The sequence below is a fragment of the Delphinus delphis genome, chromosome 15, assembly GCF_949987515.2.
Source record: "Delphinus delphis chromosome 15, mDelDel1.2, whole genome shotgun sequence".
In the NCBI taxonomy this organism is placed as follows: domain Eukaryota; kingdom Metazoa; phylum Chordata; class Mammalia; order Artiodactyla; family Delphinidae; genus Delphinus; species Delphinus delphis.
The window spans coordinates 58,716,592-58,742,637 of NC_082697.1; the positions used below are offsets into that span (position 1 = coordinate 58,716,592).

Genomic DNA, 26,046 nt, shown 5'->3' on the forward strand with positions numbered 1-26,046 from the left:
CAAGATTAATACTATGTAAACTCTCTCTATCCAGACTCCACATATTAAATTACATTATTTATGCCTGTCTATCCTTTACCCCCTAAAAATAATGAATTTTTAAAAGAATTAAATATGGTAATTGCCAGCCAAAATGAACATAGTATTGTACTTGTAAAGGAATACTATAGGTAGTCCTAATAATGGAGATTGAGTTAAAGGAAAACTAAATGTAATTAAGTATCCTGAACCATGTATGTGAATTACTTTTTAAAAATTAATACATACATTAACATCTGGGAAGAAATGAAAGTAATTAGCATGTACATTTCTAATGGAACAATTACTAAGTTTTGTGGTATGATTTCTTTTTATAGTAAACATACATTAAGGAAGAGACATTCAATATTTTGAGTACCCAGGTCTCACTGAATACCATTAAGTTGTTTCTCTGAAGGTACTGAAAGAGGTTTCTGTTTAAACTTCTTGAAATTTTTTTTTTTTTTTTTTGCGGTACGTGGGCCTTTCACTGTTGTGGCCTCTCCCGTTGTGGAGCACAGGCTCCAGATGCGCAGGCTCAGCGGCCATGGCTCACGGGCCTAGCCACTCTGCGGCATGTGAGATCTTCCCGGACCGGGGCACGAACCCACGTCCCCTGCATCGGCAGGCTGACTCCCAACCACTGCGCCACCAGGGAAGCCCTGAAATTTTTTTTTTAGTAGTTGCAAAATCTGCCTGCTTAACAAAATGGCATTAACTGTATGCAAAGTAGTATAAATCATAGTGCAACTACCTGCAAAGAATGTATGAAGATGTTGCTAGACGGTAAACAAAGTTTAAGAAACAGCAAACTTAATAATGGAGCTCAAATTCCAGTTATTTGAAAATAAATATTTGCTAGAATCAACTAGTAAATCTAAACAACCCTGCAAAATTAGAATAATTACAAATGACAGAACAACAACAAACAAGCCATATAATTATCCATGTCTGTGTTATCTAAAAGCAATTTTAAAAATCTTAGTGTCCTCAAGATACTCATCCTGGTATTGAAATCTGCTAGGAGATATTAACCTAGACGTAGTAGAATTAAGAGGTGAAACAATATTGCTCAAATACAGAATGTGACATTTTAAGGAAGGTAGGAAGAGCATGGTCTTTTTGGTCAGAAAGATCTGAGTCTGAATCCCAACTCAGCGATATACTAGTTATTTAGCTTTGGACAAGTTAGCTAATCTCCCAAGCCTCAGTTTCTTTATCTGTAAAATGAAGCTAGTTCTCCATTGGAATTGTAAGAGATTAAATGAGATATCATATATATCAACATAGTACCTGGCACATACATAATAGCACAGGGCCCTTTGCTGAAAATAATCATTAAATGGATTAGAAAGTGAAATGTGCATCTTAGGGCCTGAAAGAGGGGAGGCCTGTACCTAAACTCAAGCAGGGAAGAAGAGGCTGGTAAGTCAAGAAATTTTTATTAGATTCTAATTTAAAAAAAAAAAAAAAAAAATGGGGAGGGCCCTAGGGAAGGAGAAGCAAGAGAACAATGAGATCACCAGAAAGGAGAGAAGAAAATGAAAAGGTTTTCAGTAGAGAAACTTTATCAACCTGTTTGCTGTTCCTCTTTAGCTCTCTTCTTGTACCTATATAGCTGTGTGGGTACCTTGAGCACCTCTTGTTGCTCAGTCTCATGATGTACACCAACCCTTCCTTGTACACCATTTAGGTAGACAACTTTTTAATCCAGTCAGTCTCAATTTAGAGGAATTATATTCCTTGAGAAATGTTATTAAGGCTATTAAAAAAAAAATCTTATTTATCTGGCTGTGCCGGGTCTTAGTTGTGAGATGCGGGATCTTTAGTTGTGGCATGTGGTATCTAGTTCCCTGACCAGGTATTGACCCGGGCCCACTGCATTAGGAGCGTGGAGTCTTAGCCACTGGATCACCGGGAAGTCCCATTAAGGCTATTTTAAAAAGTGACCTCTAGGCTTTAAAAAGAAAAAGCCTTTTCAGTACCACTGATCATCTTTTATCTTTGAAGATAAGCAGCTGACAACTTCTTGGAGGACTGTGTTCTTTTAACCATACCAGTATATAACTGGTGAATGTTACTGACAGTTCAAAGTGCATCTTTACTCAAATTAGGAAGGTTTTCAATAGCCACTGAAAGTATTATGCTAGGTCATCAATAAGGGATCAATAAAAGAACTTCTAAAAGTTATTCATACATGTAATTTAATAAAATAAATCTACCAAAAAAGAAAACAAGGACTTAGCCCTGAGGTTTAAAAGAGTTAATCAGTAGAGGTACAAGTCAGGTGAATTTGCCTCTAGCAACATGAAAGTGTGATAGGGACAATCCAGTTTTATAATTGACAGGGCACATCAAAGGGAACAGAGTGAAGCAAGCACTCAAGACTGATAGGGAGATCAGAAGGGAGCTCACGTTTTTTCACCTTTGGGGAGGCTAAATAGTCTGTTTCTGTTTGGTAACAGCTTTACAAAAGCAGATAAAGGGAGAAGAAGTAAAGCTTTTCTCTCTGGTTTATTTACTCATTTGCATTTCTAATGATAAATTCAAACGAGGCTGTTTGTATTTGCAACCAACAGGAGAAAAAATCCTAATTGGAAAACAAAATTAAAATTTTCAAGGACGGACAAAAATTTATGGGATATACATCAAATAAAATTATTACCCAGCAAATATAAAGAGAATAAACTGTTAAGACATGTGGGTTAATCTCTAAAACATGCTTAAAAAAAAGACAATTGGGTGCATAATATGATTCCATTTATGTGGAGTTCATAAATGGGCAAAACTGGGACTTCCCCAGTGGTCCAGTGGTTAAAACTCTGCTCTTCCACTGCAGGGGGTGCTGGTTCCATCCCTGGTCGGGGAAGAACTAAGATCCCACATGCCACAAGGTGAGGCCAAAAAAAACAACCAGGCAAAACTAATCTCTGGCAGAACCGTGATTGCCTTGGCAGGAGGAAGGGATGGATTGGAAACAGGCAGAAAGAAACTTCCTGTAGTGATGAAAATGTTCTATATGTTGATGGGGGTGTTTACATAATTGTATACACTTGACAGACTCGTTGTAAACTTGAGATCTGTGCATTTCACTGTATGCAAGCTTTATCTTAATTAAAAAACACTCTTGTGTACACCTTCTGTTTGCTGGACCTTCTTTAAAACAGTAATTACTCCTACGAACCTAATCCTTTCAAAATTGCTTTCTCACCCTAAAACTTAGTGTATTTGCCAGGGAAATAGCAAAGATGGTGGAGATTGCTTTTGTTCTAAGTAACTTGTGTAGTTTGGAAGCAAACAAAGTCCTTTAGGAGGATTGTACTACTCAATTCAGAGGGGTGAAATCTCAACCTAAATATAATCACAAATAAGGGTGCAAAGCAAGTTCAGTATATGTTTTCTTCCATTATGCCCTCTCTAGCTAATCTATTTTGCCAGTAGACATATTATCAGTAGCCTCACTCTTCTCTAAACTCAAAGAATACAACTTATTTCATTGTAATTTGGCCATCATTTATTCTAGACTGGGAGATACAGTTCTTCACTACAAAGCTACAACATCCAGGGTACTGATGCTATTTTTCTGCTTTAAGATACATTGATAGAGAGAACTTGTGTATCTGAAACTGGTTCCACAGGCCATGAAGTGTAAAATCTTGTACACACTGCAGTACCATGCCTATGTGTGGTCTGATGCCCAAACACGACATTGAGCATTGTAGAGAAAACAGGTTCACTCAGTGTATGATACGATACAGGTGATATAAAGAGACAAATCCTTCAAAAGGGAAGATGACAATTTTTATTGTTATTACAAAAGCAAATTTTTTTTAACATCTTTATTGGGGTATAATTGCTTTACAATGGTGTGTTAGTTTCTGCTTTATAAAAAGCAAATTTTTTTAACTTCAGTCATTTGAATAATTGCAAGAGCAGACTAAGGGCTTAATCCTCACACAGGCACCAAGTCAGGCACAGTAGGTAGCTACAAATCATAAGAAGAAGGTTTCTTTACCTTGGATTCCTGTAATTCCTACCTAGAGCATTCTGCCATGCTTTGGAATTAGTTAAAAACCCAGCAAACCTAATCAGTTCCCTTTAATTCTGCTTTTTAAAAAATGAGAGCTAGGTATTAACCTGCTGTCTAGTGAAAACTAGTCACTAAATCCTGGCCTGAGAGAGAGCCACATTTGTTTTAGAGCAAAGAGAAGAAAGTAGTTAACTAAGAGGTGTGTCAATTTCTGAGAGCCCCATGTGAGTCCTTAAGATATAGACCTTCTGGACTCAGACCTCAGTTTCACCTAATGCATGTGGATGGTCACCTGAGGAGTGCAGGAGCTCCAGCTCCAGCACAGACACTCTTTCCGGGGAAGCAGGAAAGGAGGTAGCAGGGACTTGGGCTGACATCTGAAGCACTAAGGTAATGTGCCTGGCAGAGGGTAGCCTCAGGAAGCACAAAATGTAATTCTACCTTTGCTGTCCACAAACCTGAGGTTTAAAGGGCACAGTGGCATGTGTGGCAAGGCAGAAAAGACAATTACCATTCTGAGAATTGATGAAGAAATCCTGCCTAATTTTCTGCCTAATCAGACATGGTGCCTATCTGCTTCTCCCTTATTTTGGAGAACACTCCCAACACTCCCACACCTCCAGGCCCTTAAAACATTTCTTAGTAAACAACTCAGCTAGCATATTACTGTTTCAAGGAAGCATAGGATTAGAGGTATGTGAAAAGTGTATTTACTGAAAGGAAGACTCAATATGTTCTAGCATATTGAAAATTAAGAATATCCTAGAGCCAAAACCATCACAAGTTGAACCATATTTACCCTACCTGAAATTTGGCAGTAAACTGGTTCAAATGGAATCCACTGAACTACAGGAAAATAACACTTCCTATTCCATTTACCATGAAATCTAATATAACCAACTGACTGCTAAAGTTAAACCTACTAGGTTTTTGAACTCAAAGTTGTGCATGTGTAATTACATTTATATAACAAGTTGCTGCCATGGCAAGATTTCTAGAGAAAGAAACAAGATCATAAATGTATTAGATAGCATCTGCTATAATCACTGAAAAATTAGCTGGAGGAAATATAAGCCATATTATTTGGAGACAGAAAATCGTCCCCTAAATTCTGTTGATTGCTATCTACCTTAAGTGTATATGTCTGTGAGAGGATTAATGGCACAGTTTATTCTGATAAGATAGGCCAACGCTGAAAATTTAGTCATCCTACAGTCAGAGCTATAGTGCTGTTACCAGAATTTTCACAAAGGGTTTTTAAAAGCTGAAAGTTGCGTGACGTTAAGAGCTACAATAAAAACTGTCCCTTGACTACCTTAAATTCCTACCCAAAGCAGTGAAGCTGTCATCCACGAAGCAGCGGTCCACAAGGAAGTCCATGCCAATGAGGAAAGGTGCTAGAGTGCTGTCATGTGGAACAGCCATCAAAGACCACAGAGTAATTACAGTCGTAACTAGTGTTTTCTGAAGATTGCCAGGGAGTTTAGTTGATTTTTTTCAAAAATTCATCATGGAAGCAGTTTTCGACCATAAGTTCACCTTTTTCCTGGGTTGCAAAACTGCGGCTGGTTGAAAGTATGACCCAGAGTATCTGCAGTACTTCAGCTGAGGATGCCTGTAACTGTTCAGTTGCATCACGTTCAAAGTCCATCCCATATTGTAAAAGCAGTTCTTGTAGTTTATGTAACTAGCAGACAAGTATGAATTACCTCGTTACAGTGAACAACCTGTATCCTTTTATAATTTACAAAATTTTTACATTCAATTATCACATTTCAATTCAAAACAAATATACATGGGCTTATTTACCCAAGAACACTTTACTATTTGTCACTTAGTTTCGTGGCATTATATACTCAGTCCATCTCTTTTGGTTTGATTTTACATAATTTTCATTGGATGAGTTGTTTGCAAATTAAAAACAAGAAGCAAATGCTGTATTTCTCCTTCTCCCACAGTAAGAAATAGGATTTAAAATGGCCATTACTTAGATGTTTATTTCAGTATCTTTCTTAAATTCATTTCATTAATTTAAAAAACTATAATTAAATAATATATCATGAAAGCTGTATAAAGAACATCATTAATGCAAAGAAAATTGTGATTCTAACATATCTATGCTAAAGAGGAAAAAAATGTTTAGGTCTGTAATATCCTAAGTCTACAGCCAATTACCCTATTTTTGCCTTGTCAACAATGTAAACACGTTTGTACTTACAGAAGACAAAATGACAGCGTAGGAATCTGTATTGCTTTTTAAAGGTCCAACATCTCCACACACTCCCAGTTCACTTCAGACATTATATTTGCCCATCCAAGTAACCAGGCAGTGTAATGAGTTTAAAATGCATCAAGTTTAAGTGAGCATTCTTCCCAAAGAACTTAAAAGCCCATAAAAATGTATGGTGTTGGTTAACAATGAGGTTTCTTCTAAATAATCTTATTTGCATAAATATACAAGAATCCATTGAATTTTATTTCATAATTATCCTTTTTTTTTTTTTTTTTTTAGAGGTAGGCCCTTCACAGTTGATATCCATGTCATTTTACTTGAGTCTTGGCAACATACACATAATATCCTAAAAGTGTAAATGTTTTAATAGCAAACATAACTGTTTTTTAAAAAATGTGTTCAGTTTAAAAATGGAAATCTATCTCTGGAATTAATTTCAATGACTCTTGAGCTTTTAAAGATTCATTAAAATCCAAGCAATTGCTAGTATTTTGTTCTTAATAACTTGGAAGTAGAAAAAGAGTTACTATGCACTGATTAAAGCTCCCACATATCCCAGAAAAATAAAAGCCCAGAGATTTGCAGACATAATAAATTTTATTTAAATTTCATGCAGTTTTAATAGCCATGAGTATAGTTATAGGAAGCTGGAGGACAGTAACTATGCTCTGTCCATAAGATGTAGCCTCATTCATGAAATGAATGGGAATTTTACAGTTAAGAAAACAGGATTAGATTAATTTTTATGTTTTGTGACTGGAAATACAGTCTGACTAGGCTTTTCTTTTCTGAGGCAGATGATTACATGGAAGGGACATGTCATTAAATACACAATTACAAAGTATCTTATTTAGAGATAAACCAATCTAAAAGAGGCCAAGTCTTTGATAAAGGGGGCATCCAATAAACCCAGAAAGTGTCCCCTCCATTTCCCATTTATTCTCATTAAAAAATTTCAAAGTTGTGACACAGTTTTAACAGAAAGTCAGCCTTTGATCTAAAATCCACAATGCTGCATTGCGGTTCATCCAAATCATAATTTAGCAAATTTCAAGAAAACAGTCAATTTCGAAAAATTGAGAAAAACTTACACTGTGCTTGATTCTATTTATCACTGTTAACTTTAGTCTGTGCAGATTCTGATGGTTCTAAAAATATGTTCATTTAGTTGCTGGATGAGATTTAGCTTTAATCAGCAAGAATCATCCAGCCTTTAAAATTACTAATACAAACAATAAACTGAGTAATTTGTAGAACTGGCACTTGCAGTTGATACAGTTTTCATATTAGATGCATGCAGCTCTTATAAATACTAATGGAGGCATTTCTGCCACGTCTCAACATGCTGTCTTTATTGTAAATTCCATTAATTTAACAAGTTAATGGAATTTTTCGTAGGGGTACAATTTTATTATGCTTTATACTTATAAAAACTACAGTATGCTGTTCTTGTATTTTAAAACCACTTACTGTGTTTAAGAAATCATGTTAAAATATAAATTGGCAGAAACTGGTAGACCTAATAAAGCAGTGTCACAGTTGCATAAAGATACTGTATGTATGCATTAACCATCAAAAGAATGGGGTCAAACTAATTCTTTCTTTTAATACAAACTTGAACATTGTTTGTAAATGCCTCATTTAAAGTAGTGGATAAGGAAAGTTTAGAAAAGTCCAAGTAATAAAATGTACTCAATTACTTGGTAAAGTTAAAAAGCTAATGCAACAATGTTACATCCAGATAAAAAACATTATTCAAAAGCAATTCAAATACCGAAAAGGGTTTCAAATTGAATATTTTATTAACATGGTAGTTGTCTTTGTAACATGTGCACACACACTCGCACACTCAGAATGATCTGCCTGGGGGAAAAAAAGACTAAGTATGCCTAAGGGAAATGAAAAATTAAAAAATTCCTGGTAGGTTTTCATTATTGTAGGCAATTATGTCCACATCACTTACAAAGCTATTGCCAAATCTGTCCAAGGAAGCAGAGTTTGAGAGGGGAAGAAAAAAATCTTGGGAAAAATTCAACAGTGGCATAGCAGAGCTCTCAATATGAGAAAGCTGACATAATGTGGACTTTTGCTGTGAATTTTTGTCTTTGCAAAACATGGGGAGAGGTTTGTCAATGGGCAGAAAATAAGAGTAGGCGGTGTGAAGTAGGCTTTTGCAGTCAGTTTTCCTCACAGTATTGTGCAGGGTCATCAAGAAAATGCTTAGTCTTTCTCTGGAACCAGTTTCAGAACTTTTCCAATTGCAATGGTCTTACCTAGAAATGAAATTTTTAAAAAACCTTTTCAGTAGTTAACAGCAAGGCTATGTAAGATATTAAAATTTATTATTTTAAATCATATTTTAAATCATTATTTTACAATGTAAATGACTAATTAACTGGCTTTACCATCAAAGACATGATTTCTGATTAATGGAGGGGAACTGAAGATACGATTTTCTTTCAAAAATCTATGCTTGGAGAAGTAAAATGTGGATATCCGTACAATGGAATACTATTTGGCAATAAAAAGGAATGAATTACATACAGTACAAGCCATAACATGACTGAAGCTCAAAAACATGCCGAGTAAAATAAACTAGACACTAAAGGCCACAAACTATATGATTCTATTTTATATGTCGTGTCCCAAAAAAGGCAAACAGAGAGAAAAAGTAGGTTTATGGTTGCCTAAGGCTAGGGGTGGGAATAGGTGGTGACTTTGTAAACAGGTATTAGGGTTCCATTCTAGATGTTATAAAATTAGAATGCGGGGATGACTGTACAACTCTGTAAACATATAATTCACTGAATTGTATACTTAAAACAGGTCAATTTCATGGTATGTAAATTATCTCATTAAAAGCTGTTAAACAGGGCTCTCAGTCCTATTATAAGAGATAGAAAACCCATGTACATCTTGTGAAAAACCTAAAAGCCAACTATTCTTTAGAAAGAAAAAAAATTCTGGGGTTAAAAATTCTTGCTACATTAATTTCTTCTGCCTGATTTTATCAGGTAACTAAAATTCTCGTTTTGTTATATTAATGGGACAAACCCAGTAACCAGTTTCACCAAGAAGAGTTTTAAGATAATGACTTCAAATGGATACCACCTTTACACAGATTTCTCCAAAATAAGGCTCAGGGACCATATTCATCATATTCCCAGTGCTTGGCATGGCTCCTGCCATGCAGTAGATATACAGTAAAGTTACTGCTGAATGAAACTGGAACTAATATGTGAACTGACTATTCTATATTTCAAGTGAACCATGAAGTTTTATGTAAAGTTTTCCATAGTCTTAAAAGTTATCTAAGTTAATATAATAATCTATAGAGAAATGTCATTTTGTTTCCATAATACCAGAGTTTCATGGCTGTGAGATAAGAAAATTACAGCTGTTCCAATCCACTCAGATAGGCAGAAATGGACACACACACAAAAGAACATGAATATTAAACTTCTGAAATATTAGGTGTTAAGACTATCAATCTATGTACCCCTTTTATCTCCCCCCATTTCGATGTGGTTAATGTTTATCATATTTGATTTTAAAATGATTTCTTCTGAGCATAAAAAAAGATGTCTACCTCAGAGGCTTGCTTAGTAAAAATTTTCTCTACAGGATAGAGTCCTTCAAGATGAGGTTTTTTTTTTTTTTTTTTTTTTTGCGGTATGCGGGCCTCGCACTGCTGTGGCCTCTCCTGTTGCGGAGCACAGGCTCCAGACGCGCAGGCTCAGCAGCCATGGCTCACGGGCCCAGCCACTCCGCGGCATGTGGGATCCTCCCGGACCGGGGCACGAACCCGTGTCCCCTGCATCGGCAGGCGGACTCTCAACCACTGCGCCACCAGGGAAGCCCCAAGATGAGTTTTAATCACACATATTACAGAGGATTTCATCATAGAAATGTCTTATTTAGTAATAAATAAAATGACTCTCAAAATCCACTGCTTGCAAAATATTAAAATTAAGATTATTCATCTAGAGCATCACTACTAAGATGTGTTGTCAAGTCTGTCTGCTGTTCAACTCATTCAACTCATAAAACATTTATTATATGAATATATTATAAAACAAGTATCCAAGTTTCCTATGAACTTGCAATGTGCGCTGCACTCAGATGAAGATTACCAAAGCTAAGCATCTTAGATATAACACTAGACATCAATTTAAAGGCTTACCCTCATCTCTTAAAGTAAAACGACCCATCTGAGGGAAGTCTTTAAAGGTCTCAAGGCAGATGGTTCCTGCTGTTCTCAAGCGGGCAATGCATACTTGATCTTGTTTCACAAAGCGGGGTCGAGTCTTACTTTTTTCTCCTGATTTTTTGTCTACCAAGCAGATTAAGGCCTATCCAAGAAAAAAGGATGAGATTGGAATAATGTCAAATAAAAATCTTTAATACTAGAAGTGCAAATAAGAATACATCACTGTTGCTGATCAAAAATTATCAAGATGAAATGGTCTTAAAACAAAAACCTCAGTTATCTTAAAACTCACTGTTATTTCGACTTCTTCAATACAGGTATGGATATGCAGCACCGCATTATAACCTGGGCAGATGATGGATTTGTGCTCTATAATCACTATCTGTCAAACAAAAAAATTCACATCTTTATCCCTAGGTAAAAAAGAATTGAATGTGTAACTCACAATCTCAGTAGGGCACCAACTTATTTTTGTGTTGGATCAGGTTGCCTTACCTCCAAGCATGAACTTTGTATCCTTACCTCACTGATCTTCTTGGCAAGCACACAAACTTTAAAGACACAGGCAGACTTTCTTCTCTGGGAAGGCTTTCCTCTATACTCCCCACCAAGGAATTAATCATTGCTGCTCACATGCTAGGTTTTTTCCTCCTAGATGTGAACTTATAGTTTTATCCGTTTCCCAGTATCCAAGGTCCAAAGTTAACAACCTTGTATCTGACATCAAAATCTAACTTGATTAGTCATCGTATCTTAGAACTCAAAAATTCTGCGAGCTGTACCAATCACTTACTCTTTCATTGTCCTGGGGAGGTCAGGTTGCTAATAACATCGAGAAATTATGTGTGTTTTTCTGTCTGGAAAGTTATTTGCTCTGAATGAACAGACAAACCATGACTTCCACAGCAACTACTCTCTACTTAAAGTGAAAAACACCTTGAGCAAAATGTAAGTATCAATATATATTATCAACAGGAAATAAATAGGGAACTTACAAAGCATACTACCTACCCAGTACTTGTACCATCTTAAAGACTTTATGTGTATGAGATATACATCACAGTTGTGATCTCTATATATGGTTTATTCTATTTTAGTTCCCCTTCTGCACACAATGGCATGTCACCAATAATCAGGACAAAGGAGATTTAAATTCTAGTTTCATTTAGACAGGGAACATCATCATAATAATTACAACAATTGGTTTACCTGGGCATCAAATGTGCGACCAGAATGACAAAGATTATTAGGATCACAAAGTATGAACCCTGGAAGAATCTCCTCCTCTTCAATTCCTTTCAGTCTGATTTTGAGGTTTTCACCTGGGGCTACAGAATCAGTTTCTACATCATCAGAAAGGATTCCAAGAACTTCCACGTTGTGCTTAAAAAGAAACCAAGATTGGAGATTTTTTGACACATTCACTGCATTATAGAACAGAAAATTATCTGTTTGCTGAAGACTTGCAAGTCACATTTTTCTGTGGTTGTTGATTAGCCAAAATAATTCTTTGAGTGTGAAACTTTGTAACATTTGTATGACACGAACTTAACGAAAAAAATCATATCCTAGAAGTACAAACTGCCAATTAGAAGATTTATCTGTCACATCCTAATAATTTCCAAATAGAACAAGTATAAAGTAACATTTGTCTTTTTCAAAATTACAACATTAAATCTAAAATTTGGATTTTAATTTTATGGATGTAATTATTATTATTATTATTGTTAAATTCCCGGAGTTAACAGACATAGTTTCCATTACCTATCAATCCCCCAAACATCCAAAGAATGTACTTTTCTAAGGTTATTTGAACAGCTAAGCTTTAAAGCACATTGACTGTTTAATAGGTAGTTTCCTTTTGGGGTGATGAAAATGTTCTGGAACTAGACAGTGGTGACGGCTGCACAAAACTGTGAATGTACCTAAATGTCATTAAATGGTAAAATTTATATGTCTTTTACCACAATAATTTTTTTTTTTAAAGAGCATATAGATGGGGAAAAAAATGTTAAAAGCAATACTCACTAGTATTCCCTCATTTTATTCCACTTCTGCCCTTAGAAGTAATTCATATTTTTAAAACACATGGCAGAAAACAAACAAAATAAAGCCTTCAGGACAAAAATGAACTTTCTCATGATGGTGGACATACAGTAGAGAATCCAGAATCACTATATTCCATACGAGAATTCTACAAACTGTCACTTGCTAAACTCTAGTAGTTTCCCCATACACACACATACACAAATAATGGCTTTCTTTCCCAAAAGGCAGCTTATACCTTACTGATACCTGTCTGTTGAAATTCATTCCAAGAACTGGTAATATAGCCATATTTGCTAGCAAATTCTTTACAGTAATGGGATAAAGGGGTAGAAACTAGCAGTTCCACCATACACAACTAAACAAGTATTGTTTAATACTTTTTGCCCAAATAATCCAGCATAATTAATTCCTCTCCCCAAATAAGGACTTTTATAGCTAGACAAAATAGAGCAAGTCTAATCTCTAATCCATACTTATGAAAAATTAAGACCAACAAATTCTTAGTTTATGAAAGGTATTAAGGATTTTACCTACTCTAAGTACCTCACATAAGTGGAGTCATACATGATTTATCTTTTTGTGTCTGGCATATTTCACTTAGTATAATGCCCTCCAGGTTCATCCATGTTGTAGCCTATGTTAGAATTTCCTTCCTTTTTAAGCTGAGGTAGTATTCTGTTGTACGTATACACCACATTTTGTTTGCTTATTCATCCATCAATGGACACTACAGGTTGCTTCCACATTTTGGCTATTATGAATAATGCTGCTATGAACATCAGTTCTTTTAAAATTTATTTTTGGCTGCGTTGGATCTTTGTTGCTGTGCGCTGGCTTTCTCTAGTTGCGGCGAGTTGGGGCTACTCTTCATTGCAGTGCGCGAGCTTCTTGTTGTGGAACACGGGCTCTAGGTGCACGGGCTCTAGAGCGCAGGCTCAGTAGTTGTGGTGCACGGACTTAGTTGCTCCGCAGCATGTGGGATTTTCCTGGACCAGGGCTCGAACCCGTGTCCCTTGCATTGGCAGGCGGATTATTAACCACTGCGCCACCAGGGAAGTCCCTGAACATCAGTTATTCAAGGTCTGCTTCCAGTTCTTTAGGGTATATACCCAGATGTGGAACTGCTGGATCATGATTATTCTATTTTTAATTTTTTTGAAGAAATGCCATTATGTTTTCCACAGCAGCTGCACAATTTTACATTCTTGCCAACACTGCACAAAGGTTCCAATTTCTCCACATCCTCACCGGCATTTGTTATTTTCTGGGGTTTTTGATAGTAGCCATCCAGATGGGTATGAGGTCTCACTGTGGCTTTGATTTGCATTTTCCTAATGATTAGTGACGTTAAGTATCTTTTCATGTGCTTTTTGGCCACTGTACATCTTCGTAGAAACGTCTATTTAAGTTCTTCGCTCATTTTTTAGTCAGCTTGTTTTTTTTTTTTTTTTTTTTTGCGGTACATGGGCCTCTCACTGTTGTGGCCTCTCCCTTTGCGGAGCACAGGCTCCGGACGCGCAGGCCCAGCGGCCATGGCTCATGGGCCTAGCCTGCTCCGCGGCATGTGGGATCTTCCCAAACCGGGGCACGAACCCGTGTCTCCGGCATCGGCAGGCGGACTCTCAACCACTGCGCCACCAGGGAAGCCCAGCTTGTTTTCTTTTTGTTGTTGAGTTGTAGGAGTTCTTGATATATTATGGATAGTAACCCCATATCAGATTTATGATATACAATTTTTTACCCACATTCTGTAGGGTGCCTACCTATTAATTTTTAAATGTAAAATAGCCTGGCATCTACATCTTTTAAAACATTTCATTCTATTCCACTGAGACTCAGGGGACTAGTGAACTCAGTGAACAGAGTTTTTAAGGCTTGATTAACAACTGTAAGATATGCTACATTGACCTGCTTAGTCATTAGTATAAAGGGACAGCTTCTACAAGAACTAGTATATTAAGGCCCTTTACCTTTAGCTATAGCCCAGCTCTAGGTTCACTTGCCCATAATAAGTACTTTTCTTTTCTTTATTGTGATAAAATACTCATAAAATTTACCTTTTTAAACCATTTTACATTGTACAATTCAGTGGCATGTACGTTCACAATGGTGTACAACCATCACCAGTATCTGGCTCCAAAACACCTTCATCACCCCAAAAGAAAACTCTATACGCATTAAGCAATCACTCCCCATTCTTCTTCCCCAAGCCCCTTGCTTCCATCTCCACAAGCAAACTCAACTTCTGTGACTGCTGAACAAAATAGAGCAAGGATTCAAACTGACCATTATTTCCATTCATTTATCATTGACCTTCAAGTTGCAGAGGTAATTACCTTAGAAAAAAGATTCTATGATAGGATACTCTGATCTCCAAGGCATCAAGAAACCCCAAAGTAGGGCTTCCCTGGTGGCGCAGTGGTTGGGAGTCCACCTGCCGATGCGGGGGACACGGGTTCGTGCCCCGGTCTGGGAAGACCCCACATGCCACGGAGTGGCTGGGCCCGTAAGCCGTGGCCGCTGAGCCTGTGCGTCCGGAGCCTGTGCTCCACAACGGGAGAGGCCACAGCAGTGAGAGGCTCGCGTACAGCAAAAAAAAAAAAGAAACCCCAATTATACCTAAACAGTACATTGACAATTACATTTTGTAATTCACTGTGCCTGGAATAAGCATGGTAAAGAAATTCTCGGGACCTCCCTGGTGGCACAGTGGTTAAGAATCCGCCTGCCAATGCAGGTTCAAGCCCTGGTCCAGGAAGATCCCACATGCCGCAGAGCAACTAAGCCCATGTGCCACAACTATTCAGCCTGCGCTCTAGAGCCCACGAGCCACAAATACTGAAGCCCATGTGGCTGGAGTCCGTGCTCCACAACAAAAGAAGCCACCATAATGAGAAGCCTGCACACCGCAACAAAGAGTAGCCCCCGCTCGCCACAACTAGAGAAAGCCTGTGCGCAGCAGCAAAGACCCAACACAGCCAAAAATAAATAAATTTATGAAAAAAAAAAAGAAAAAGAAATTCTCAGTTAAACCTTAACAAAGTCTCTATTTGGAAGTTCTGATGATTCAGGCCTGTTTTCCTACATAACTAATACCTCTAGATTGTTAGAGAAGTCCTCTGGAAAACAGGTAACAGTTTCTTAGTAACACGTCATGTGCAATTATCAGCAACTGAGCAGTCAGAAATAACACAAAGGAATAGCTTGAGATTTTTGCATGTTACTTAATGAAACCCTCTCCAATAATGAAGAAATTACAATAAGGTAGAAAGAAAGAGTTAGGAACAGACCCATTTATGATAAAGGCAAATCTTCTTCTCCCAAAATAAATCAGGAACATAGGTTAGACACATTATTTTATAGTACCCAACATAACAACGTACAAAAAATAAAAGGAAGCTAATTATATCATGATTAAAGCTGAGTTTTCATCCCTGGCTCACTTACTAATCCAGTGTGTTAACAGAAGCAAGTCACTTAATCACTTCAGATTTCTATTTACTTCCTGTAAAATAATGGAGTTGGGCTTCCCTGGTGGCACAGTGGTTAAGAATCCGCCTGCCAATGCAGGGGACACGGGTTCAAGCCCTGGTCAAGGAAGATCCCACATGCCGCGGAGCAACTAAGCCTGTGTGCCACAACTACTGAGCATGTGCTCTAGAGCCCGCGCACCGCAACTACTGAGCCCACGTGCTACAACTACTGAAGCCCATGTGCCTAGAGCCCGTGCTCCACAACAAGAGAAGCCACTGCAATGAGAAGCCTGCTCACTGCAACTAAGAGTAGCCCCTGCACGCAGCAACGAAGACCCAATGCATTCAAGAATAAATAAATAAATAAACAAAAACGGAGTTGAAGCTTTCATGATGATGAACCTTTTTTTTTTTCTTTGCGGTACGCAGGCCTCTCACTACTGTGGCCTCTCCCGTTGCAGAGCACAGGCTCCGGACGCACAGGCTTAGCGGCCGTGGCTCACGGGCCCAGCCACTCCGCGGCATGTGGGATCTTCCCAGACCGGGGCACGAACCCGTGGTCCCCTGCATCGGCAGGCGGACTCTCAACCACTGTGCCACCAGGGAAGCCAGATGGTGCACCTTTTAACTCTAACATGGAGCTAATACTGTCCCTTCTCCATTTGTCAATAAATAACATCACATATTCTTGATTAAATTTTGTACTTGACATTAATAAAACATAATCCTGGATTTAGAAAGTTGTTTCTTTTAATGAAATCCCTAAGACCGAAAAGTTCTGGCTCCTTGCTAATATTTTCAAGAGAAAATTTAAATGAGCAAGAGCATTACTAATTCTTACCTTGTTTGGCATCATAACAAGCTGCTGACCTTTACAAATAGATCCTGATTCTAGCTTTCCCAGGACCACAGTGCCCATATCCTGTTTAAATTTAAAATGAAAAACCAAATGTCAGACTTCTATTACTACTCTACAGCAGTTCAACAACCCAAAGTGAAATCTTGCAGGGCTTACTCATAAAAGAAAATCTTTAGCTCAAGTGGTAGAATGCTTAGGATTAATCTCAAACACAGGTAAATACTCTATATCTGTGTCATAAGCATATGTATAATTATAATACTGAAAAAAAGGAGGCTTAGGATTTAAAAAGAAAGCACACTGCAGGAGACAGGGCAGAATTTTGTTTGAAGATCTGAATTATTTGTTCAAATTCAGGTTCTCTCAAAAATATCTGAGACTTTTCTCTCTTTTATAAAATTGGAAAAATACTTGTTCAAGAAATTTAACATGAAGCTAATCAAAGAATGAAGTGTTTGAGAAGGGCAAAATATTACATATTGATAGTGCAATACTTAAAAACCTAGTTAAAAATAGTGAAGCTTATTTTTTTAAAGATTAACATCCAGTTGGTTGGTGAGGCTATGGGAAAACTAGCACTCATATACTGCTTGCTGGTGGTCATGTAAGTTAGCACTGTATTCTGGAAGGCTGTTTGTCAGTATCCATCAACGTTAATACACAAACCCTTCCAGCAGTTTTACTTATAGGAGTCTCTCTCTAAAACTGATCATTGGCTCACTGGAAAATAGCTGAAATAAACTAAGTTTGTTGATTAAATTATGGTCTATCTATATCACTGAATAATATATAACCATTAAAAAAGAGACATCTATGTTATGTTGTTAATTATTAAAGTTATTTCATAATTTAAAACAAAACAATTTATCACCTCCCATAAAACCCAAGTTCTTGAACATTTTGGGTACCTTGTACTTATCCACAATTGGCAGCCTGATTGGTCCATCAACTGATCTACTGAAGTTTGGCAAATTATCCAGATATGGAATAAATGGTAATCCACTGAGAACATAACAATATCCATTAAAGAGAGTCAACATAAATGTTAAAGTTTTAAGAAATTACATGACTCTAACTTTATACAAAAAAAAGTGGTTATAACAATATTTCCATTCTACCCATGTAGTCTTCTCATTCAACCTTTTTATTATCCAGTTCATTTCACTTATTCCTCAGAAAAATTAAAAAAAATAACAAAATAGCTCAATATAATGAAAAAGCTTCCCCATAAACTTATTTTATTAAAATTGAGAAAACTATTTTATGGCAAATAGCCCACATGTAATAAAATGACTCCACTCTATTACTTAATTTTTATGGAGTTTTCCAGCTCTGAAATCAGGATTCTATAAAATATTAATAGTTTCCCCTTTAAAACTACAGTATATGGATTGGGAGGCTTAATATTGCCAAGATCGCAATGCTCCCCCCAAACCAATCTACAAATTCAATGAAATCCTTAGTAAAATCCCAGCTGCCTTTTGGCAGAAATTGATGAGCTGATCCTAATATTCATATGGAAATTCAAGGGACCCAGAACAGCCAAAATAATTTTGGGGGAAAAAATAACAAAATTCAAAGACTCACACTTCCCAATTTAAACACTCATGAAGCTAAAGTAATCAAGATGTTACCTTACAAAAAATTAATCCAAAATGAAACACTCCCCTAAGAGCTTCAATAGGCTTAAATGAAAATAACAGGGCTCACTCTTTATGACCGGATTAGGCAACACTTCCCTAGGCATGACACCAAAAGCACAATTAAGAAAAAAAATAAACTAGACTTCATCAAAATTAAGACCTTTTGTGCTTCAAAGGACACCATCAAGAAAGTAAAAAGCCCACAGAATGGGAGAAAATACTTGTAAATCGCATATCTGATAAGGGACTTGTATCAGGTGAGTAAAGTACCCTTAACAACTCAATAACAAAAAGACAACCCAATTAAAAGACAAAGGTCATGGTATTTTTAACGCCAAGGTTACAGTCAATATTTTCTTAAATTACTTACTAAGACACAAACTTTTAAAAAGGTTACTTACATGTACCAAGGACAGAAATCTGATTGCTCTTTAAGATTTGCTCCAGTCAGTCCTGAGCAGGGCATGAAGTGAATGTCCTTTTTGGGATTGAAGCCAACTTTTTTCAAAAACGGCACTAGTTTCTCTTTACATTCTTCATATCTATTAATATTTATAAATAACTCAATTATAATGTAAAGCAACTGAACTCTAGTTTCAACACTACACAAATTAAGGTTTAGAAAAACCCCAGGGGAAAAAAAGCATACAGTAACAAAACCATCCTTTATTCCACTAACATGTCTATTAAAAAAAAAAAACAGTAAGACATCCAAACTTACCTCTCATTGCTCCAATTTACTGTTGGATCATCCATCTTATTAATAAGCACAATTAAGTGTTTTACACCTGCTGTCTTTGCCAACATTGCATGTTCTCTCGTCTGTCCTCCTTTTTCAAATCCAGTTTCGAACTCTCCTTTCCTGGCAGAGATTACCTATTCCAAGAAATTAAACAGTTTATTCTTACACATTCAGGTACACTCTTCTAGCAATAAAACATCTTTCCTTTCAGTTTTATTAGAAGCTTCTTCCAAGAAAATGTAAGTAAATTAGTTCTAACATACATACTTTTGAACATCACAATGTCTAAATGCTTTAAGATTTTGGTAAATGTTTCTTGATTCCCAATTTTCCAAAATCTAGTACGCCTTTATATTTTAAAATTCTATGTATGTGATTTAGTGCTAGTACACTGACCACCCCCGCCAAAAAAAATTGCAAAATGACTGAAGACCTTAAAACGGATAATTTCTTATTCATTTTTGTACCCACAGTACATTTATGGACTACAAAATGGATTAGGCTTGGCAGTCAGTGGACACTAATTTCTGGCACAGTAAGAGGTAATAAAGGGCAGAGAAAAACTGGAACATTTTCATGAGTAAATCAAATTATGAAGATTTATTGGGCAAATTAGAGAGACAAAAGTGAAAATTGTGACTATGTATATATTATAGTTCACTGTAACCTAAATTCTAGCTTTTAGAAGGTAAGTTCAAATGTTTACATTTTAGGATTTCCCTGGTGGCGCAGTGGTTAAGAATCCGCCTGCCAATGCAGGGGACACAGGTTCAAGCCCTAGTCCGGGAAGATCCCACATGCCACGGAGCAACTAAGCCTGTGTGCCACAACTACTGAGCCTGCTCTCTAGAGCCCGCGAGCCACAACTACTGAGCCAATGTACCTAGAGCCCGTGCTCCTCAACAAGAGAAGCCACCGCAATGAGAAGCCCACGCACCGCAACTAGAGAAAGCCTGCGTGCAGCAACGAAGGCCCAACGCAGCCAAAAAAGAAAAATTTACATTTTAAGTTGGGCTGTTAACAAATACACAGATGAATTGGAAATGTCTTCCCTTACCAGTACAGCCAAATCTGCTTGAGAAGCACCACCAATCATATTTGGGACAAAACTCTTGTGGCCAGGGGCATCTAGAATTGTAAAATGCTTCTTCTCCGTTTCAAAATAGGCACGACCCACTTCTACTGTTTTACCCTTGTCTCGTTCTTCCTGATTTGTGTCTAAGGCCCAAGATAAGTACCTGAAATAATTTTAAAATAAGAATAATACTGGTAAGTACATGAAAGTTTTAAAAACATTCTTCTACCAACATTTAAATCATGAACAAGACTGGGTAGAAATAAAAATTAAATGACTAAAACTTGTATTCTTGTGACTCAAACACTCAGTGCTTTTATATATATCCAGTGTCAATTATATATTCTATAAGCAAACATTATGTATGAGAACAAGCTGACAACAAAGAAAGATTATTTAGTACCAATGCCAATATCACCATGAGTTAAGTAATAAGTTCCTTTATATTTCATTTTAAAAATCATCTAGCACAAAGTATAATACAAATAGGGCTGTCTAAGGGTATCTTTCAAAAGTAAAGGCCACTAATCCACCATTTGGGAGCAATGGTTACTTGCTAAAAATTATTTTGATATTTCTTCGCTATATAAGAATTACTTATATAAATTTAAACCATCTCTAACAGTAGGTGTTAATTTAGATGACATCATCTGTATTTCATAGTAAGTAATCCATTTTTTAGTATTATACTGATTAGGATTTTTTCCCTGAACACAGAAATACGATTAAAAAAAAAAAAGACCATCAATGTCCTATTTAGATAAAGCTTGTTAACTTAAATAAGGTTAGAAAGAAGAAAAAAGCTGACCCTTTCTCTCACCATGCAAAGGCAACCACTGTCAATAATTCCATCTATTCTTTTTTCATTATTCACATAATGATCATACCCTAAAGTACTATTATGTTACCTGCTTTCTCCCCAAATTCCACTGTAACATCAGTTCTATTCCTGGTTCCTATAAATTCTATAAATGAAATTTTAGTGGCCAGATAATGACTTAATTAAATAGATATTTTATAATTTATCCCACAAGCCTCCTATTATTATCCTGGATGTTTGGATATTTCCAGATTTTCTCTGGGTAAAGTTATGAAGTCATCAGGAACTGATCTACTAGGTAGTATGAGGGGAAGGGAAACTTTTCCTTTGTTATGACACCATTTTAGACCTCATGAACTTACATCTTAGTAGACTACAAAAGCATTAAGTAGGCAGAGTTTCCTTAAAAGTAATTTATAGTGTCATAAAAGTTTACCAAGTTTCTCTGTTTTTTTCTTTAGCTTCTCTTTCATATTTCTCAAGTGTCCTCTTGTCAACCATTCCAGTCAAATACCTGAAAATGTTGAAAGAAAAGAGAACATTTAGTTACTCGCAAATTATTCAGTTGTGAAGTGAGGAAGCCTTTAAACCTCTTTTGAGTGGAATTTGAACTCCACAAAAAGCTACTTTAAAGTACAAGTACCACTGGGATAGATGCTGAATTAACGTTTCAGTGGAAAAGATATTTACAGTCTCAAATTACTTCCCCCAAGATAATGGGGAAAAAAATAACTTTCCAGTGGAGAATTCTGGCAGACAACACCTTAACTAAGTAGTCATGGCTATTATCACCAGTAATAAATAAAACATACTGAATATTGCTATTTTGTGCGCCCTGATAGGATGCTCTGTTAAGAGCACAACATACCTTCTGTGACATTCTTATCCAAAATGCATACCCTCTATCTAATTGTTAACATCAGTCAAACCCAAATTGAGGAACATCTCATAAAATAACCAAATAACACTCTTCAAATTATGAAGGTCATGAAAGACAAGACTGAGAAAATGTCACAAGTTGGAGGAGACTAAGGAGACGTAACAATTAAATGCAATGTGGAACTCCAGAACAGAAAAAAATGACACTGGTGGAAAAACTGGTAAAATTCAAGTAAGATCTGTAGTTTAGTAAACAGTATTGTGCCAGTGTTAACTCCCTAGTTGTGATGATTGTACTATGGTTATTTAATATGGTAAAATTAGTTGTATAGCAACTCTGTACTGTTTTTGCAACCTTTCTGTTAAGTCTAAAATTATTTCAGAATAAAAGTTTAAAAAAGCAAATGTAAATACTGTATAAAATAATTCCAACTGTTGTCCAAGCAATTATGTCTTACTAATACATTTCAATATTTAATATTTTAAAAATATTAGTCAAAATGAGATTATAAATTTTTAAATAATTCTTTAGTAATACCTAACTGCTTCCCTTGACTCAATCCAAATCAAATCCTGTTCTTAGCTTTAGTCTCTATGTGTTGTTCTCTGCAGAGTCATCTACAGTGCATACTTCTAACCATTTTGGTATAGAATCTTGGTGAAATGCCAATGAAAATTCCAGCCCATAAGCAAAAAATATACACTCTCCTAAAACACAACATCAACTGGGCCTGTCACTTCCTTCCACAGAGCCTTAGGTAATAAGGATTCCTGTGTAAGGGCCTGCTTTAGGGTCTGTTGTGGAAATTTTCGAAAGTAATTGGCAAGATTACTGATTAAGATTACTTAACAAGGCAAGAAGACAATGAAGATATGCCCTCTGGATCCTCTGATGACACAGTTTAAAGAAATGAGTCTAATTTAGGAGATTAAAAAGACATTTTAATTATTTTTCAATTCTAGAACACATCACTAAAAGTCAACCATGGCATTGTCATACCTAGATACCTTCTGTATGTGTGATAAAAAAAACTATTCAGCATGTTAGCCAGACTGTCTGATTAAATCCACATATATTCAAGGAGTTGATGAATGAGGAAAAACCAGTTCCCCAGATTCATTATTCCCAAGAAAATCATATTTAAAGCAGACTAAGATTTCTTATAATCTAGGGTTCTATATTTTTATACACAAATCTAAAAGACAGCTATTAGAAATACATTTAATTAATGTTCCATGAGTCTTAAGATATTTAACAAAATATATACTTACATTATTTGTCCTCCAATGGTTGACTTGCCAGCATCTAAAAAGTAACAACATCATCAACAATAGGCAAACCACAGGTGTAATAAAAACAAAACAAAACACCATCACTATATAGGAATACAACTAAAGTGGTTTAACATCATAATTACAGCTTGAAAAAGCAACTGCAATGATAGGAATTTGGGTCATAAGCTCTGGTTAGTCACCTTCTCCCTTTGAAGCTAAGACCCCCTGCAGCTCTACAGTGACTTAGCGCTACTTTACTGATAAAGAAAGAAAGACTTTAACAGATTGCTCCTTGACCTTCTGCAGCAGCAACAGAATATGAATTACCCAAGAGGAGCCTCGAAGGAGAAAAAAAGTAGCCAAAGACCCATGAACTACATTTAGGTAGTCTGCTTTTTCACTTTTAGCCAGTATAGATGTTCCTTTACAAATTTCAAAGGAGTTCTTGCTACTAAAAAAAAGTAGAACGGTGTATCGTCAGGTCAAGGCAGAGATAAGATAAAGGGAAGAAAAAGGGGCACATAATTCCCTTATTTTCTTCTCACTTCACTCTGGCAAGTGAGATTGGCAGAGAATATCTGAATAAATGAAATAGGGTTTTGTTTTGTGTGCTAAACCAACAAGCTGACAACATCCAGAAGTTACTCCAAATTATTCATTTTTTGCACACACAAAATTAAACTACCTAGTAAAGTTAATACCGCAAAATCAACTGAAGTTCACACAAAAAATATAGGTACATTTTCTATATTAATTAACAGATGTCGTAATATGTTGAGCCATCATCAGTGGTCTATAGACCAGTTACTCATTACATACAAATATACTGAAGCTTATTTTCTTCCAGCTTCCATGCCATCACAACCTTCAAAAATAAAGCACTGGCAATGTCTTGCCAGCTAAAAAAAAAATCTATTGAGGGCTTCCCTGGTGGCGCAGTGGTTGAGAGTCCGCCTGCCGATGCAGGGGACACAGGTTCGTGCCCCGGTCCGGGAAGATCCCACATGCTGCGGAACGGCTGGGCCCGTGAGCCATGGCCGCTAAGCCTGCGCGTCTGGAGCCTGTGCTCCCTAACGGGAGAGGCCACAGCAGTGAGAGGCCCGCGTACCGCAAAAAAAAAAAAAAATCTATTGAGTTAAAAATCAAGACATTTTAGGGCTTCCCTTGGTGGCGTCGTGGTTGAGAGTCTGCCTCCCGATGCAGGGGACTCGGGTTCGTGCCCCGGTCCGGGAAGATCCCACATGCCACGGAGCAGCTGGGCCTGTGAGCCATGGCCGCTGAGCCTGTGCATCCGGAGCCTGTGCTCCGCAACAGGAGAGGCCGCAACAGTGAGAGGCCCGCGTAACACCAAAAAAAAAAAAAATAAAATCAAGACATTTTAGATTAATTTAGTTCAGTTTCACGAAACACTTCCAAGTAGCTAAATAAGATGTTCTATGTTTGACGTACCCAATAACTTTGGTCATTTCTTATCACTGCTATGAGTACAACTTACCTACATGCCCAATGAATACTACATTTACGTGTTCTTTCTTAGGAGCACCTGGTGGTGCAACCACAGATTTAGGTTTTGGTATTTCCTCTTCCTCCTCCATCATTTCCTGGGCACTTTCCTCTGTGGGCCTTCCATCTCCCAAAGAACCACCCCCCGGCTCTGCTTCACTTATTTCTTCTTTGTGCTCCCATGATTCTTCTGGGGACATTTCTGTCTCCCCGTTTTCTACTGAAATAAGACATTTTAGCTTAGTATTCCGAAAAACGTTTATCATCTGTACTTTAAAACACAGATGCTTTCAAATAACAAATAGAACTTAACATATTCAGTTCCATTTCCTAACCTCTAGTGACACACAAGCAAGAAAATCTCTTTCACAACAGAAACGGACAAGCTAGCCTCCTCACTGCTGACATCAGAGCTCTGACTCAGAGACTAGAAGAGACTATTTTAACGTAGCATCTTCATAAGGACAAACAAAACATGAACAGCAGATCCAACATTCCTAACAGCCCAGTTATTCCATCGTCAAGATGTCCTGACAGTAGAAGAAAGGGGAAGTTCCAAATCAGAATACAAAAAAGTGTGAAAAGATTTAGATCTTTTCTTTCTCCTCTGCAAGTAACAGAACTTTGATATCGACGTTATTAATCACCTTGGGAATATGAAACCCTTAAGGGTAAGAACATTACAAAAAAGAAGAAAATTTTCACAAAGTAAATGGATCAAGTACAACTATTCAAACTGACTTTTGCATTTCCTCCATTCAATTCTTTTATATTTGCTATCAATAAATTTATCATGGGGCTTCCCTGGTGGCGCAGTGGTTGAGAGTCCGCCTGCCGATGCAGGGGACACGGGTTCGTGTCCCGGTCCGGGAAGATCCCACATGCCCCAGTAGGGGCTGGGCCCGTGAGCCATGGCCGCTGAGCCTGCGCATCCGGAGCCTGTGCTCCGCAATGGGAGAGGCCGCAACAGTGAGAGGCCCGCGTACCGCAAAAAAAAATAAATAAATAAATTTATCATGGCAGTATTAATGCCCAATTAGTTCTGTTTTCTAAATCCTAACAGCAAAGATTCAGTTTTAAATGTAGGCATTATAATAAGCATAACACTTACATTTGTACCTTAAATCTTGAGAGTGAAAGAGTTTCATATTACTGTATTAATATGGTCAGAAATTTTCTTACCAACAGGTTCTGAAAGTTCCATGCTAACAGCTGAATTTGAACCTAGACAAGAAAT

General features: G+C 37.0%; 1 protein-coding gene across 2 annotated transcripts in view; it reads right to left on the reverse strand.

Annotated features, from left to right (window-relative positions):
- Positions 1 to 3,797: 3,797 nt before the first annotated feature.
- Positions 3,798 to 26,046, reverse strand: part of GSPT1 (G1 to S phase transition 1) — a 36,003-nt gene continuing 13,754 nt past the window's right edge. The window contains exons 3-15 of one of the 2 annotated variants that reach the window (XM_060031761.1): positions 25,992 to 26,033; positions 24,802 to 25,029; positions 23,304 to 23,337; positions 21,589 to 21,666; positions 20,315 to 20,495; positions 19,237 to 19,391; positions 18,917 to 19,057; positions 17,781 to 17,874; positions 16,855 to 16,935; positions 11,701 to 11,874; positions 10,784 to 10,873; positions 10,465 to 10,633; positions 3,798 to 8,554 (exon numbers count right to left, since the gene is read on the reverse strand). In XM_060031761.1, the coding sequence (XP_059887744.1) occupies positions 8,502 to 8,554; positions 10,465 to 10,633; positions 10,784 to 10,873; positions 11,701 to 11,874; positions 16,855 to 16,935; positions 17,781 to 17,874; positions 18,917 to 19,057; positions 19,237 to 19,391; positions 20,315 to 20,495; positions 21,589 to 21,666; positions 23,304 to 23,337; positions 24,802 to 25,029; positions 25,992 to 26,033 (1,520 nt within the window). In that variant the 3' untranslated portion in view covers positions 3,798 to 8,501. The remainder of the gene's footprint in view (positions 8,555 to 10,464; positions 10,634 to 10,783; positions 10,874 to 11,700; positions 11,875 to 16,854; positions 16,936 to 17,780; positions 17,875 to 18,916; positions 19,058 to 19,236; positions 19,392 to 20,314; positions 20,496 to 21,588; positions 21,667 to 23,303; positions 23,338 to 24,801; positions 25,030 to 25,991; positions 26,034 to 26,046) is intronic. The other variant, XM_060031762.1, reaches the window with a different exon arrangement.